The sequence below is a fragment of the Candoia aspera genome, chromosome 14 (genome assembly GCF_035149785.1).
Source record: "Candoia aspera isolate rCanAsp1 chromosome 14, rCanAsp1.hap2, whole genome shotgun sequence".
NCBI classification, from domain to species: Eukaryota; Metazoa; Chordata; class Lepidosauria; order Squamata; family Boidae; genus Candoia; species Candoia aspera.
In genome coordinates, this window is record NC_086166.1 from 3356911 (window position 1) to 3374220 (window position 17310).

The 17310-nt window shown below is 49.9% G+C and overlaps 1 protein-coding gene across 1 annotated transcript in view; it reads right to left on the bottom strand.

Annotated features, from left to right (window-relative positions):
• TTYH3 (tweety family member 3) overlaps window positions 1–13019 on the bottom strand; it is a 58400-nt gene extending 45381 nt beyond the window's left edge. The window contains exons 1-2 of the mRNA XM_063315067.1: window positions 12892–13019; window positions 11922–12114 (exon numbers count right to left, since the gene is read on the bottom strand). Coding sequence (XP_063171137.1) covers window positions 11922–12114; window positions 12892–13019 — 321 coding nt within the window. The remainder of the gene's footprint in view (window positions 1–11921; window positions 12115–12891) is intronic.
• Between the last annotated feature and the right edge of the window lie 4291 nt (window positions 13020–17310).

Below are 17310 nucleotides of genomic sequence, written 5' to 3' on the forward strand. Positions count from 1 at the left end.
TTACAGCTGATCCTTCTCCTGTTCCCTGGGCGACAGGAAGGATCTGGAGCTGCAGATCAAGAAAAACAGGTCTGAAGGCTGCTTGTATCACAGATTTCATGGGTCTGATAGGCTAGCCTGCAAACAAATACCTTTGATCACTCCAACACAGCGTTCCTCAATCTTGGCAACTTGAAGATGTGTGGACTTCAACTCTCAGAATTCCCCAACTAGCCATGCTGGCTGGAGAATTCTGGGAACTGAAGTCCACACATCTTCAAGCTGCCAAGGTTGAGGAACGCTGCTTTAACACAAGACCATGCCTTTATTGCCTTCAACCAACTCTTGATAACATTTTAGTGAGAAACAAGAGACATAGATGGCAACTTCTACCAAATTACACAAAAAGGGCTGGTAGGAACTGTTCCTTCCAATACAATCCATCTAAAAAAGAGATGTGAAAAGGAGATACACCCATACCCACACATTGTTTTGCAGGTAGAAGTGCACACAACACAAAGTTCACAGGAATCTGACAAATGTACATAGCACCAGCTGTTTGTCAACCTAGAGATATGGAGACACTCCCAAGCAAAGTTCAAGCGAGCAAATAAAGTCTTGTAAAAACTTCTGCACGCCCTTCACGGCTGCAAGGTCGTCAGAGCATTAATTGGACTGAGAACTGAAGTCCCACCCATCCAGGAGTTAACAGTTGTGGGAAGGCTGCCCTACAGGGAGGACCTGGACTAGAAAAGTCCTGCCTGTAGAACTGTAGAACAGTGTTTCTCAACCTTGGGAACTTGAAGATGTGTGGACTTCAACTCCCAGAATTCTCCAGCCAGCCTGGCTGGAGAATTCCGGGAGTTGAAGTCCACACATCTTCAAGTTCCCAAGGTTGAGAAACACTGCTGTAGAAGATCTGGCACCAACTCTTGGTGAAGTCTCACTGCCCCCTTTACAAAATGATACATTACTTTTCTTTTCAAATCCATTCAATCGTGTGCGACTCTCGGAGACTGCCCGGACAAGTCCCTGCAGTTTTCTTGGCCAGGTTTTTCAGAAGTGGCTGGCCATTGCCTCCTTCCTAGGGCCGAGAGAAAGGGGCTGGCCCAAGGTTGCCCAGATGGCTTCGTGGCCAAGGTGGGACTAGAACTCAGGGTCTGCCGGTTTCTAGCCTGGTTCCTTAACCACGACACCAAACTGGCTCTCACTACCTAATTAGGTTGGAGTTAACTGCCCATGTGGACGACTGCACCTTCCTTCTGCACCCTTTTGCTTATGTCCCCCCCGTGAGGGGGAGATGGGCGGTGAATAAATTCATAAAATAAATAAATAAAAGTCTCCATAGTTGCATAGACGTAAACCCTATGGAGCCACCATAAATTACGTACGCTCTAAAAACATGGTGTTACTTCTGTAAACTCTGCTTCTCCTGTCAGACAATGGGTCTCAAAAGATGACCTCACAGGGAAGCCCGAGTAACCTGCCCTCTCCACATTCAAAACCTGAAATACTGCTTTCAAAGAAAAAACAGATTGAGTAGTAGGTTCCACACATCAAGGTTAATTTTGTGAGCAACCGTGATAAATGCTAGCCGGCAGGTAGCAGCCAATGGAATCGCTAATGCTTTTGTGTCTGTTATCTTAATTATCGTTTAGCATGAATTCTTTTACAGCTGAGCTTCATCTTAAATATTCCCCCTGCTCTCTTCTCCTTAACTAGAGTCCTGCGATTCACCATAGTTTTGTGCCAAGACCGAAGCTCTCGCAACAGCATGTGAACCAAGTACGCGCCACTGAGTAAGTAACCAAATTCCCAACTAGGAGCACAGGCAGTCTACTAAGAAACTGACCAGCCTTCCAACCAGGGTGTATGGCAAATGTAGCCAAGGTGCTATGGAAAAATCAGGGCTAAGCAATGTAAGAAAACACATACAGGTGGTCCTCACTTAACAACCATTCATTTAGTGATGGTTCAGACTTACAACGGTGCTGGGAAAACTGACTTATGACCAGTCCTCACACTTACGACTGTCACAGTGTCCCTGCGGTCACATGATCATGATTTGGGCATTTGGCAACCAGTTTGTATTTATGACCATCACAGCGTCCTGTGGTCATGGGATCACCATTTTCAAACTTCCCAGCCGGTTTCTGGCAAGCAAAATTAATGGGAACCCATGTGATTCACTTAATGACTACGTGGCTTGCTTGACACCCATGGTGATTCACTTAATAACCGCCACAAAAAAGGTTGTAAAACTGGGTTGGATTCGCTTAATGACCGCTTTGCTCAGCAACTGAAATTCCGGTCCCAATTGTGGTCGTGAAGTGAGGACTACCTGTATAGACAATACTCCATGGTCATTTCCCATCTGCCAGAATAGATAGAAAATTGGGGCACCTCACCCTTAATTTGTTTGCCCGCTGGGTGTAGAGTTTGCTAGAGAATAATGCATGCTTGTTTCCTAATTACCTCACTCTGAATGGCACACTCACATTTAGGGTAATGGACGGGTCTCGTGAGGGTGCTTCAGCACACAGAAAGGCTCACCAGCTTGTTTTTCTTTCCCTCTGGCCCTCTCTCCTCGCGTCTTGGATTCTCTGTGGTGCACCCCAGACACTTGTGACGGATGCACCCGCCAAATCAAGTACGAGCGGGAATGAATCGCCCGAGCGTGTAACGCTAAAGCAGAAATGGTGCAAGAGGAATTCCAGGTTAGGCATTCCACCATGCTCTGTCCATATTTCCAACAAATGGGCAACTATTCTTATCTGCTACCACCACATTCATGCTGTTGACAGAGGCAGATTGATAGCTGTCCCCCTGGAAATTGGGGGACGGGGAGACACAGGAATGTTGAATTCTCTTGAGGCACAGGGAGGGTGGAAGAGTTGAGAGAAAGAGGTGTTTCTTCAGAATTTTTTTTTAAGGCATTCCATCGCGTCCAATTCTGGGAGACTGCCTGGACAAGTCCCTGCAGTTTTCTTGGCCAGGTTTTTCAGAAGTGGCTTGCCATTGCCCCCTTCCCAGGGCTGAGAGAGAGTGGCTGGCCCAAGGCCACCCAGCTGGCTTTGTGCCCAAGGTGGGACTAGAACTCAGGGTCTCCCGGTTTCTAGCCTGGTGCCTTCACCACGACACCAAACTGGATCTCGTTTCTTCAGAATATTGGGTTGCAAAATGCAAGTCGCTCAGGCCAAAAGCAATTTCAACACAGTTTGAGGATAAGCTTCAGCTACAGCAAGATAGAGGTCTTCTTCTAGTTTAAAACATGTAAGGTTTTTTACAACTTCTACAGTTTTTTTTAAGCGTCCAAGTTCATAACAGCTTTCCCTTAGTAATAGGTCTCTGCTGAAGCAGTCATATGGAAAATCCAACCCTGCCTATCCAGAGGCAGTTTAAGTCATTTTTCATGGGGGAAACCAAGGTCTTGTAAATATTTTGCACATCTCCAGCTACCCCCAGTGGTGCTCAGGAACTGTCAAGGGTGCTGAAAATATTACTCAAATCCTTTGAACCAAACGGCAATTCCCAGGATTAACTGGAGCCACAGACCGGTGACAAATAGATCTGGAAGTAAGCCAAACTTATAGGCTAGCCCAGTGTTTCTCAACCGTGGCAGCTTGAAGTTGTGTGGACTTCAGCTCCCAGAATTCCCCAGCCAGCAACTTTAGAACGACAAATGAATTCAGTGGACAAGAACCCTGGTGAAGATTCCAGAAGCAGGGATAGACAAACCATGCCAAAAAAAAAAAAAATCCAGTTCAGCCCCTGGTTATCTCCCAACTTAAGGGGGAAAGCCATAGCTTTGCGGCATTTTTGTGCAGAAGTTTCCAAGCCCAGAACTAGTAAAAGAAACTTAAGAGAGCAGGAAAGACTTCAGAACAAAGCAAAGCATGCTGGGTTTCTGCAAAACAATGTCCTGATTTATTCGTTTAATTTCTACCCCATCTTTCTCCCAAATAGTCCTAACAACATGCCCAACTCTTGGGTTTTAAGGGTAGCCAAAAGTGTTTTGTGATTTTTTTTCCAGTACAGACAGAACTCTAACCCTAACCATTTTCACTGCTCTACCTTACAACCCAGCATAGGTTACCTACAATAGAGTTACCAAAACCAGACCCTGAAGCAAAATCTCGAACTTAGTTCTCCTATAAGTTAAAAACCCTCCATAGCTACCTTATTAAGCTGGTTAGGACATTTAGAGAAGATGCTGTTCACATCACCAGATAACTGGTTGGATCAAGATTCAGAGAAGTTCCACAGAACATGACTCAGAATGGAAGTAACTTGGTTTCCACCGGCCTTCTCTAAACACAGCTAAGCGTGAAGGCGGCCCATCGTTCACAGGAAGCGGCACTTTACAGAGGTTCAACGTTACAGAGGTGGTACACACTTTTTCATCTCCATGTACGAGAGGTGTAACACCTACCACAGCACAGGGAGATGAATAATGGTGATACGTTGGTCACTTCTTGACAGACCAAAACAAAATCCATGAACATGTGCGGTGTCTTTCTTCTCACTCCCATTATGCCATGTCAGTTTAAGAAAGGATAGATCCATGCGTCTCCTTGATCTTACCCATGTGGAAAACTTTGTTCTGAACTAGGCCCATTCAAAAGCCGCATTAGATTTAACTACATGCTGAACAGAATTTGACAAGTGGAGATAGGTTGTCCTCCCTCCAAGCCTGAGCTTGAAGCATCTTCTCTAATCTCAAGGAACAAAGGGCTGCTGACGTGAAAAAGAGGCCGCCTGTTGACAGGACTGCAAGCCCCGGATGCAAGGCTCCAATTAGCTCTATAGATCTAATCTATAGATCTAATCTAACCACATCTAGGGGGTACCATGTGGAAGATAAAAAGAACATAAAAGAGCTCCTGCCAGGAAGCCTGCTTTTGCCACTGCTGGAAAAAAACTTGCTTCTAACAGCAGCTACTAAGATATTCCATTAGCAACAGCTACAACAGTGCTGTTTATTGTCGCTTTTCACTTCCTGGACTGGAACTATTAACAATCAAACTGGTTTCGTTTACTTCCTTGGTTATGCTCTCTTCAGATCAAGCTTGAGTCACATGTGGGCTCCAGTCATCTTTCTCATTCCTGTAGATACCCATCTACATCTAGCTATGCTTCCCTCTCGATCTCAAATGCTGCTGCATCTAACAGGGTTGGCATTCCTGGCCCAGCATTTTCTTTGGGAAGAAACAAAGCAGCTGGAAGAGGATTGGTACCTTGTCAGAAACATCAGAGTCCTTCTCTCCTTATTGTTAGGTTGGAGTTTATGAAAAGTGTTGTTTTGCATCTCGTGATGCTCTGAAAGGAGACAAGCTTGACACAACTGTTTCTATACCACTCTAAACCTTATGGAGCACTCTTCAGGGGACAACTGAGGAGGCGGCCAGGCCTGAGTTACACAGCTGATCTACGTGGGCCAGAAGGTCAACCAGGATCTACTGCTACATCTCCTGGTGCTTCCAACTCAATCAAGAGTCTAGCTTCTAGGAGTTTAGAAGCAACGGTACCTCAAAGTTTAAATTAGATAAGAAAGCTGGGGGGGGGGAGTCTGAAGGACTTTGAAATTCTCCACGTGGAAGCATTGGAGATGTACAGTAACTTTGGTGAAAAACAGAGGTTTTCTGGAAAAACAGAAAGAACTCAGCACAGTTCCATGTTTCAGTCGTCCATTATCTTAGGAAAGTGGAAGTTGTAAGAGAAAAAAGGAAGCGAGCATGAAAGTTGCAAGAGAGATTCATTATTTATTAAAGAAACGTATATGGCAGCCCAACTCACTCAGAGTTGACTCCAGGCGGCTTACAGAAATAAAACCCCAAATACAAAAATCCATGGACACGTGTCCTTCTTCTCACTCCCGTTATGTCATGTCAGTTTAAGGAAGGATAAATCCATCTTTGTTCTGAACTAGGCCCATTCAGATTTAACTACATGTTGAATGGAATTTGACAACTGAGGACAGACTGTCCCCAGGATGGGGCATTGAGACTGAAAGAGCAGGACCCAAGGCGTAACGTTGCGTACAGCTGAGCTCAGGATATAAATCACAAGGCATGTTTCTATTGGAGAGGATAGCAAGGGAGGTTCAAGAACAAGTCCTGAAGGTATTCTACACCTGATACCACATCTTCTGGCAACACGAAGACTAACTTTTTCCAAATATTCAACCACCGGCCTGAAACAGCCCTGCCTGGAGCTCCTGAACAAGAAGCGGAACATAAATATAACTAGAAGGGAAGGGAAGGGGAGAGTTTTATGAAGAGCAGATAAAGGAATCGAAGACCTCTGTGCTGACATGCGCAGCCCCCAAACAACGGAGAAGATGACTTCACATCGTACAGCAAGGCCACATGAGGTACCTTAGGAAGGAAGGCTAGGCGCCCAGTACCTCCCTCCTCCACCCCCAGGCAAACTAGGGCAGCATCACCCGCCCAGGGAAGAGGGGGCAGTCGTCTAGATCTTCTGGGGAGACTGAAATTCCAGCTCAGTGGCAGTTCTCTCACACAGGCTGAGAATGCAGTTTCAGGATTCCCACCACACGCCAGGAGGATTTTTATTTTGCAGCAGCAGAATGGGTGCTATAAAAAAACCACACACACATGGTGTGCATAGTTTTCAAGGAACAGAGAGCATGTGTTGTTCTCCCCGACAACTACTCTACATACTGGTGACAATCCTGCAAGGCCTGGGGATGATTTAAAGACGATGGAATTCAATGCTGTTTCTCTCCCCTCCATCAACTGGAGTAAAACGGGCAATGTGAAAAGAGCTGTATTTTATGATAAAGAGGAGCTACACCTTATTATCACTTTAAAGGTAAAGGTTTCCCTTGACGTTACGTCCAGTCGTGTCCGACTCTAGGGGGCGGTGCTCATCCCTGTTTCAAAACTGAAGAGCCGGCGTTTGTCCGTAGACACTTCCTCTGTGGTCATGTGGCCGGCATGACTACACGGAACGCCGTTACCTGCCCGCCAAAGCGGTACCTATTAATCGACTCACACTGGCATGTTTTCGAACTGCTAGGTTGGCAGGAGCTGGGACTAGCCATGGAAGCTCACCCCGTCATGCGGATTCGAACCGCCGACCTTCCAATCGGCAAGCTCAGCAGTTTAACCCGCAGCACCACCGCGGCCCTATCACTTTATCACTTTAGGCATTCCAAAAAACATTAAATGTTGCCTTTAAAAATGCTTGGGGAATTTCATGACTGTGCTATGCTACCCAAGTCAAAATGTGTTGATTTACCAAGAGGGGGGAAAAAAGGCATATTCACCGTTAATGCAACTGGGTATTTTTTTTCATGCCTTTGAGTCAATCTTGACACCTGAAGACTACCTGGATGAGTCCCTGCAGTTTTCCTGGCAAGGTTTGCAGAGGTGGTTGGCCTTTTCATCCTCCTTCCCAGGGCTGAGCGAGAGGGACTGGCCCAAGGTCACCCAGATGGCTTCATGCCTAAGGCAGGACTAGAACTCATGGTTTCCCTGGTCTCGGTCCTGTTCCTGATCCAGCACCCTCACCACTAGATCAGACCGACTCTGACATTGCCTTTGAATAACGCTTGACTCCTGATGATCTACATGGACCAGTCCCTGCAGTTTTCCTGGCAAGATTTCAGAATTGGTTGGCCCTTACATCCTCCTTCCCAGGGCTGAGCCAGAGGGACTGGCCCAAGGTCACCCAGCTGGCTTTGTGCCTAAGGCGGGACTAGAACTCACTCCTAGTCTCCTCGCTCCTAGTCCAAAACCTCAACCACTACACCAAACTGGATCTTGCCAGAGCCCACTTTCATATTATAAAACCCTCTATCACTGCATTAAAGAGTTCCAGGGCTTTCAAAAGGCTGCACAAAGTTAAACAGCCCTCAGTGAAGAGCTAGCAACTCAACACAGTTAAGCCCATATGTACTTTAACCTCTTCAACATGTGTTCACAAAGATGGGTTAATAGAAGAGAAAGCGGTTGTTATTATTAACTCTCCTATTCAGAGTGGTTTGCTGGATGCGCCTGCATTCTCAGTGGCCTTTCTCTAAAGCGGTTTTCTATTGTCTAGTTCTCAGTGTGTGGAACAAACAGGACACAGAATTGGAACAAACAGATCTGAATCCAAAATAGCAAAATGCACACAATTACCCCAAGGAGGGTTTACCCCAAGGGTTGCAACACAAGCAACTTTGGGGAGGGGGGGTAAAATATCACAATACTTAATGGGTTTCACGGGCTTTTAATGCAACGGGAATGGCCAAAACGCCAGTCTTTGTACAGTAGGACAGCTGATTCTGTCGACTAAGAGGCATCAGATATTGGCGATCTGTTCAGGGTCTTGTGGCAATATCTGGATGCTTCTGGTTATCTTTGGCAGCACAAAATATATCCCTTAGAGCAGGGTTTCTCAACCAGAGTTCCGCGAGAGGTCATTAGGGGTTCCCTGGGAGATCACAATTTATTTAAAACATTATTTCGAATTCCGGCAAGTTCCCATTAGAGGGGTAAGTTTCATTCTTTATTTTCAGTTTAAGAACACTGTTAATGCACGTATACAGGCCTACCCATGAAACAAATAAAATAATTTTGTAGCTTCTGGCCTGTATTTGAGCCTGAATGGGCAGGGGTTCCCCAAGGCCTGAAAAATATTTCAAGGGTTCCTCCAGGGTCAAAAGGTTGTGAAAGGCTGCTTTCCTTACTCTTTGGGGTGCTCATGATGTGTTCATGAAGTTCAGTATTTCTACTTTTTTAATTTTATACAGATGTAAGGCTCTGACATTGTTTCATTTGAGATACACATGGACACACATACATATATTGAAAAGTAAGTGGTGCATTCATTTCTTCTCCAACTCTAATCCCAGTGAAATCATGGGCTTTATTCATGGACAGGTCACAAAAACTTGTTTACTACTTTAGAGGATAAAGCATTGCAAAGTTTTCCTTTCATATCCCATTAAATGTAGCAAAGTTGCAAAGATTTGTCACTATCTCGGAATACAACACAGACAGGTGGTCCTCGTTTAGCGACCACATGTACATCACAATTTTTTTCTTCGCTCTCCTATTTTTTGCTACTGTCAATCACAATTGCTGTATCATTACTGGGTACAAGACAGATAAACAGAGAGAGAGGATGGAAATCAGAGTTTACATTTGCAGTCAGAGAAGAAAATAAGTGACTTGGGTTTCAGGATGAACACAATGTTGTAATTTATTCAGCACTTTACATTGGTACCAGTTTTAACCTTCACGATTTACAGATGCTTTACAAGTCCTCCAAAGGCTCTCCAGATATATTTACAAAAGCTGTGAAAACCTTAATTAGAGAGAAAACCTAGAAAGGGAAGTTTGGGAACATCAGCAGCAGCTTTAAGCCTATCCTAGGAATTTATCCGTTCAAGAAGCCAGCACTTGGCTAAATAAGAGGCTGCAGCACAGAAGTTGTGCCGTTAGAAGGTAAACGGAATATTATTTTATTCACAAAACCGAATATTAATACTCTGAAAAGAAAGGAAAACCACACACCTCAGGCAGGAAAACAGAATTGCCTGTTTTCAGATCCACCCAGTAAACCAATCCACTTTAGGCCTACGTTTTTCTTGGTGCAAATAAGTTGAAAAGGCAGAAATTTCCAAATTCTGTGACTGCTGTACGCTAGCCAAGAAAGCCATTCCCTCAAGAGGCACAATATGGTATTGGCCATGGAAAAGTTTGTGGCCAACCAAGGCAGCTGTTGGGCCAATGCCCCTCAAAAAACGACAGAAGGCCAACGTTGCCTCAAGACAGCCCAATCACGTTTCTAGCCAAATCGAGAAAGAAGTTCACTTGTGGGAAGAATGGACATTCAACAAATAGTAACGCACTCACCAGACTCTGCATCCCACACTCACAATTCAGGGTCTGGGCAAGAGCAAGACCCATCTTTTTCACAGGAAGCAAAAGCTGGGGAAAGTTTTACTTAAAGGGAAGGCTGAAAGAGACCCCAAGGAGGCTTTTCTCAATGGTTGACTCAATCTTGTAGCATAACACAACACTGAGCGGTGGAATAAGAATGAAAAGGTCTTCCCCAAGGCCTCAACGGTTGCTCCTCTGCCTCTACACCTGAGTAAGCAAACCTGAAAGGGAAAAGAGATATTGAGATGCTTCTAAAATCTTGCATTCCCCTCTCCCAAAGGTGGGAGGCAGAGGAGTCCCCGCCTTGAAGAAACTCTCTGTAGCTTCTGGTGGAGATGGCCAGAGTCACCTCAAATTTCCAGGAGGAACATCTCAACGGAAAGAGAAGGAGGTCATGGAAGGGAGGCTGAAGAAGCCCCATTACGGTATCTCGGGCCACCTATAGTTTGGGGCATTTCCAGTCTGCGTGGAAGAGACGATCACCATCAAGGGGCCCCTTCAGGACAGCCTTCAAGCACAACCGCTCAGTGATGGGAAGGGAGGGGACTCTAATCAATAGAATAAAAAGATTACTCAAGAATTAACGGGCAGCAGGGGAAGAGGCAAAACATGAACAGGGGGAGGGAAGCGCAAAGGCAGCTCCCAATTATCCCGCATTTAAACCTCAAACTCTGCATTTTTATGCGTGGGAGGATGAATCATCCCAGCCATTTTTAGGCGACACACATGGCCACACACACACACACCCCAATTCAGGGAGGCTCGCTTTGCAACTCATCTTCCCGGTTGCCTCTCCCCCCTTTGAGATCCAGCTTGTTTGGGGGGTCACCCAGACTTCAAACCTGCCCCCTCACCAGCATCTCCATTTTGGAAACAGCCTCCCAGGGGCAGGGGTGGGGAGGCAAGGGGCGGCAGGTGCCGGATGATGTTCCACCCTGTTTGCCTGCTGGCCTCAGGCGGCAAGTCCATACTGATGTCATTTGCACCATGACACCATCACCATCATCACCGCACGTGTCATTCTGGCAGGACTGCCGCTTGCTTGCTTGCTTGCTTGCTGCAGACCGTGCTGTTTGTGCAGCCAAAGATTGCAATGGATTTGAGAGCGGGGAAGGGAGGACGTCAGAAAGGAGAGAAAGACCCGGAGGAGGATGCACCAGAAGGGAATATACACACACGCACCTATCTGCAGAACAACAACAGAGCCTCAGTTTCCCCAACCAACCAAGGCAGCCCTGGGAAGCCCTCCCCATCTCTGCAGCCCATGAAGCCCAAATGTGTTCCCCTTTCGGACTTTGGTGCCTTGGAAATGCTCCCAGAAAGAAGGGGCTTCTTGGAAAGCAGGATAAAGAGGGGAGTGACCTGCAGGGAGGGGGGGGTGACCCAATGCCAGGGAGTGAAGGTGCAATTAGGCATCCTCCAAACGCAACCCGCCCCCCCCAGACTCGAGGGGTGGCAGATGAACTAACAGACCGGCAACAAACCAATGCAACAAGGCGCTTCCCATCTGCTACTATCTTTAGAAGGGGGGCTCGGATTTAGAACCCCCTCCGGTGTCCCCCCTCCCTGTGTGAAGACTAGCAAGGCACCGAGGTTGCTGCGAACTGGAGAGGCCGTGGGGAGGGGGCATCCTGGGCAGAGCTGAAGGAGAAACCCGGGATCAGGAAATGCATTCAGCCAGGGGGAAATTTCCTGCGGGAGCGGGCGGGGGGAGAAAAGGATGCAAAGTTGCCCTCTGGCCGAGCTGCTCCGAAACCCCCCGAGAAAGGCAGCGTTTGGAGGGTCAGCGGGGGTGGGGGGGGGCGCAGGGGAAAAAGTTTGGGGGAGGGGGGAATCGGGAAACCCACAGAACGCAGTCCAGCCGCCCCCCACAGTCCCCCCAAACGGCCGGACTACGGGTCCCATCGCCCCCAGCCCGAGGCCGGGGAGGGGGGGCGCAGAGGGTGGCCCGACTGGTGGACCCGGAGGGGAAAGAGGCCGGCTGGGGAGGATGGGGCCGGCCACCCAGCCCTTGGAGGGGGCGGGGGGCGACCCCCGCGGGCTGACCTGCTGGTACTCGGCGTCCTCGGGCCGGAACTCGTCGGGCGCGGCCTCCCAGCGCAGGCTGAAGTGCGGCAGGCGGTGCAGCAGGCTGACCCACCAGGGCGGCGAGTAGCTCACGCCCGCCGCCGCCGCCGCCATCCCGAGGGCCGGAGGGCGCCCGCCGACCGACCGGCCGGCCGCCGCAGCCGGAGCGCCGCTTCACGCCGAGCAGCCGCCCGCCGCCGCCGCGGCCATGCGCCCGGCTCCCGCGCTCAGGCCGCCCCGGCCCCGCGGCCGCTCCGTGGCGCCCCGCATGGCCCGCCGCGCGCGCCCGCTCGCCCCTCCGCCGCCCGGCCGGCCGGCGCTCTTTGTTCGCCCGGAGCCTCGCCGCCCCGCCCGCCGACGCCCCGCCCCGCGCCTGGCCCCGCCCGCCGCCGCCGCCGCCGCCGCCGCCGCCCGGGTGGCGCGGGCGCGGGCGCGGGGCAGGGGAGGGGGCCGGCGGAGGAGCCCCGCGCGCGGCTGCCCGCCCGCCCCCCCCCCCCCCCCGGAGAGCCGCTGCCCCCGACGGGCCGGCGCCCGGCTCCCCTGCCCGCGGCAGCCGGGAGGGTCTGGCGACGGGCCGCCGCGGCCGGCCGGCCGGGAGAGCAGGCGGGGCGCGCTCTGGGGCGCCTCTCCCCCCGCCGGCGCCCCCGAGGCCGCCCCCGCCCGGGGCCGCGAACGCCCGCCGGGAAGGGGCCCTGGCAGGAGGCTGGACGGGATGATCTCGTGAGATCCTCCTCCTCCCCCTCCCCGACTTGATGCGCCCCCCGACGCCCCCGGAGGCCGCCGGCCTGGCCCTGCGGGGCCCCTGGCTGCGTGCGGGGGCCGCGCGGGCCGGGGTTCCCCGGCGAGGGCAGGAGGCGGGCGCCCGCGGCCCCGCGGCTAAGGGCGCCTTTCGAAAGGCGGGCCCCTGGCCGGGCGGTGTTTCTCTCCCCCCCGGGCTGGGGCAACTCGCCCTCCCGCCCGCGCGGCCGTCAAAAAGGGTTCGCCTTCGTGGCGAACAGCCCTTTTACGCCCCTTATCCGGAAGGCTTCGACGGGACGGGACGGGACGGTCCTGCCCTTTCGGCAGAGCGACCGGCATCAAGCCCCGCCACCTCCCGAGCCCCGTTTCTCCCTAAGGGAGAAGCTTGGCGGTGGCAAAAGCCCGGACGGCTTCCAACTCTTAACTCAGGGCAACCTGGCAAGACAATCCGCTGGCCTTGAGACCAGCGGTTCTCAAATCTGGCCGCTTTAAGACGTGCGGACTTCAACTCCCAGAAAGCCTCGCTCCGACGGCTTATTTTCAGGGAGGCTTTTCCTTTTGCAAAACGATGGCGAATGAGTAACTGAAGCCAAAGCGTGCGGACGAAGGAGCCTTCCAGACTACTTGCGGGGAGGCAGGACAGCCTTACAGAGAGGGGAATGGAGTGAGAAGATCACAGGATCATAGAGTTGGAGGGGACCCGAGAGGTCATCAAGCCCACCCCACTGCACACTGAAGGACTCACTTCACCCTCCCCCATAGACGACCATCCAGCCAAGATGGGTGGAGAGAATTGCTCCTTCCAGGTCAAATTCCAGAACATGTGGACATCTGATGAAGCTGTCAACGACCAGCAAAACTGATTACTGGTTTCAGCCAATTTAAAGGCTGTTAGTTGCTCTCCGAGGCCGTCAGCTCACTCCATTTAATGGTAGGGTCGGGCTTGTGTGTACGTTACTCTCTAATTTTGTCATTTGCGGTGATTTTCTAAAACTTGGCTTCCTTCTGCTCTGGTTCTAGGGCCCTAGTTCTGTTTTGCTGCTCCACTCTGTGCAAAAGATGCTCTCCCCTTTTATAAAAGCCCGTTCCAAGGCTGAAGCTGAAAGCATATTTGCACTTTGGGAGGAGAGACATCAGTTCCCTGGCTGGAATTAAATCCTAGTCACATGCTTATCATGGACCCGCCGAATATATATGTAGCATAAGATGGGGTCTGGGCCAGCCCCATATTGGAATCATTTAGAGCCAATCCCGGCTGGAGGAAACTATGCTCCGTTTCAGAACGCAAGGCAAATGCATCCTCTGAAGGCTAGAAAGAAGTTTGTTCTGATTAGCTTCAGGATGGTGTGAAGAAACGGAACATGGTAACAAGTAGCCATTGTTTAAAGAATACCCTGGATTTATTGCTGGGCCTCGTGCAAAGATCAGCGTGTGCCTGAGGAGGGAATGGGGAAGATTTGTGGAAATGGTTTGCATTAGGGAAGAATGCGCCAGATGAAAAATAAATCTCGTGATGTCCTCTAAGAATCCGCAAGGGCTCCAAGGGAGGCTCCTGTTTTAATTAGGAAGCCTGTCCTGTGGATTATGCGCTCTTTGCTCAACACGGAGCACGCCTCTCCGTCATCAGCTGTTTAAGACCCTTCGCTTAATTATCGCTGATGTAGTTGGGAAAGGAAAAGAGGATTGTGTTAGCCTCATTTAGAACGTGGGCCACCCTCAAGTCTTCTCCATCCCCAAACGGTTAAAGTGCTAATGCAATTCAGGCTGTCTCTGAAAAGCAGCCAGGCCAGCCCCCAGCTCCCGTCCCAACACGGGCCTCAAACATTTTAAGCTGTCCCAAATGAGTACCGTTCGCCCCCCACACCTTCTCACGCACAAAGCTCTCCTGGAGTTCGTTTCTTATCTCAGCGTGTTACAGCCACTTAGGGGGTCTTTTCGATGCTTGTGAATTCAGGCAAAGATGCTTTTCCTAACGTATGAGTACGCAAGATGCTCAAGCAGAGTGTTTCTCAAGCTTGGCCACTTGAAGAGGGGTGGACTTCAACTCCCAGAATTGGAGGGGAGGACTTCAATTCTGGGAGTTGACGTCCACCCCTCTTCAAGTGGCCAAGCTTGAGAAACACTGTACTCAAGGCTTGAATGCAGGCTTTTCTAGGTGGGATAAAAGGCCATCAGTTTGCCTGCTTAGGGCAAACAGAAATGGCTCCTAAAGGAAAGTGATTTTTTTTTCCTCTCCAGCAAACGGGCAAAAATTAAGAGAGGCAGCGGTGGGAGGCTGACCATTTTACGGACTAGCGCGTCTTGTAAGCCCGTGTCCATTCCCTTTCCCTGAGCGGCAAAAAGAAGATGCCCCGATCTGGGTGCCACCAGACTCCCTGAGGCCCCATTTCTTCTGCCTCCGCGGCGGATTGGCCTGGCACCCCCAGATGCTTTCAGCTCTGAAGCTCCGGCTTCAGCTCAGCATCTCCTCCCCTTCCTTCTGCGTCTCACGTGCAGCGGCCTCAATTACATCATCACAAGCGAAGGCGGGGATGGGGAGGGAAAAAAAAGAAAGCCACCCACCAGCTTCAAAAGATCCCGACATGATTTGGCAGCTAGCCGCAGCTAAGCCGGGCCTTGTTACCTGCGCTCCCGTTAAAAAAACCTCAGCCGCAGGAACGACTGGAAGAGGTGCGCCAAGGGGAGCTCCCTCCAGAGAGGACTACAACTCCCATCAGAATGCGTCGGGATCACCACGATGGCCCAACCCATATGGAGCGCACCTGGCTGGAGAAGACTGACTTGAGAAAAGGGGCGACGGATTTCTCCAAAAGAACAGGTGTTGTGGCATCTTAAAAAGACGGGCAAAGGTAATTGTAGAACAGCTTTCGAGACTGCCCCTTCTCTGAAGTGCAGGGGACAATTGTATTTCTTCTGCCATAATGATCTGCCCAACTCTGTAAGGCTTGGCTAAAAGAGTGTGTTTTTGCTCGGCACCCTGGATCAAATCCAGGTATGATAACTTAGCGCCATGATCGTGGGAGGATTTTGGTTTGCAGTCCAACTTGGCACTTCGCTGTGATTTCCTGGGCATCAGAACCCTTTCTTCTAAGTCACAGGAAATTCTGAAACTGGAGGAGGATGATGGGGGAAGAAACCAAAAATCAACCCTTCCTCTTGATTGTAAAAAGCATTCAAACTCACTTGCCACCACTTGAAAGGGTTAGCTGTTATCCTCTTGTGAGCCGTCCATGAAATAACTCCGTAATTTAAAAAGAGTGGCCAAGGTCAAAACCTTAGTGGACTGAAACGGTCCAAAGTGGCAAGGGAATTATTAAAATATTTAACATACTGCCCTTTCACTCTGGGGCAGGGTTCCTCAACCAGGGTTCTGTGGCACCCTTGAGTTCCGCGAGAGGTCCCTAGGGGTTCCCTGGGAGATCAGGATTTATTTTAAAAGTATTTCAAATTCAGGCAACTTCACATCAAAGAGGTATGTTTCATTCTTTATTTTTAGTTTAAGAACACTGTTCATGCATGTATACAGGCCTACCCATGAAACAAATATAATCATTTTTTAACTTCTGGCCTATCTTTGAGTCTGAATGGGCAGGGGTTCCCCAAGGCCTGAAAAATATTTCAAGGGTTCCTCCAGGGTCAAAGGTTGAGAAAGGCTGGACTGGGGGATGCTCAGGGCAACCAGGAAAAGATGGAAACAATCCCAAACCATAAAAAAAAAAGCAGTATCTAAACCTTCCGAATGCTATTTGAAAAGAGAGCATGCCGTTGGAAAACACAACATAGCACCGAGATCCAACAGTAAAATAAATAAAGAAATAAAAAGAAATAAAGAAATAAATTCAATTGTGTCCGATTCTCAGAGACTGTCTGGACAAGCCCCTGCGGTTTTCTTGGCCAGGTTTTTCAGAAGTGGTTGGCCATTGCCTCCTTCCTGGGGCTGAGGGAGAACGACCGGCCCAAGGCCACCCAGCTGGCTTCGTGCCCAAGGCGGGACTGGAACTCACAGCCTCCCAGTTTCTAGTCTGATGCCTTAACTATTACCCCAAACTGGCTCTCTAAAACGTATATTATCCTGCACCAAAAGCCAGCAAAAAGGCCACAATTTTCTAATTTTCAGCCATCTTCTGTCTGATGCTTCCAAAGAGCTGCTCCCGATCGTTCTATGAGGCTTGCGAACAGTGGTGGGCCAGACCACCCAACGGTGCTGGCACTGAAGGAAAGGGTGCAGAACAGGTCCCAGGCAAACTCCTCCGGAGTGGCCGTGGATTAACCAAGATGCCACCGTTCAGAAGGCTTTTCCCTTGTTCCCACACCCCACACCTAATCTGGCAAGAAAGACTAAACGTCTGGGTCACAGGGACCAGCTTCCCTTCCTTGTTGGTTGCAAGTGGCCAGCCTAAAACCGGCATAAAATGCAGTTACATTTATCCCACTGGATGAAGGAACAGATTCAAATTTTGTTTTAGGCCGGTCAGGGTTTACCCGGCCTAAAACAAAAGGCCGATGTTAAAGCGCTCCATCTATATCCCTGCTCTCTACAGGGAAGCTTGCCTCTTCCGAATAATAAATGATTGGGCCCTGCAGCTAGCGTCTACCCGGACATGAAGGCGAAGGGCTCCTAATCTCCAAG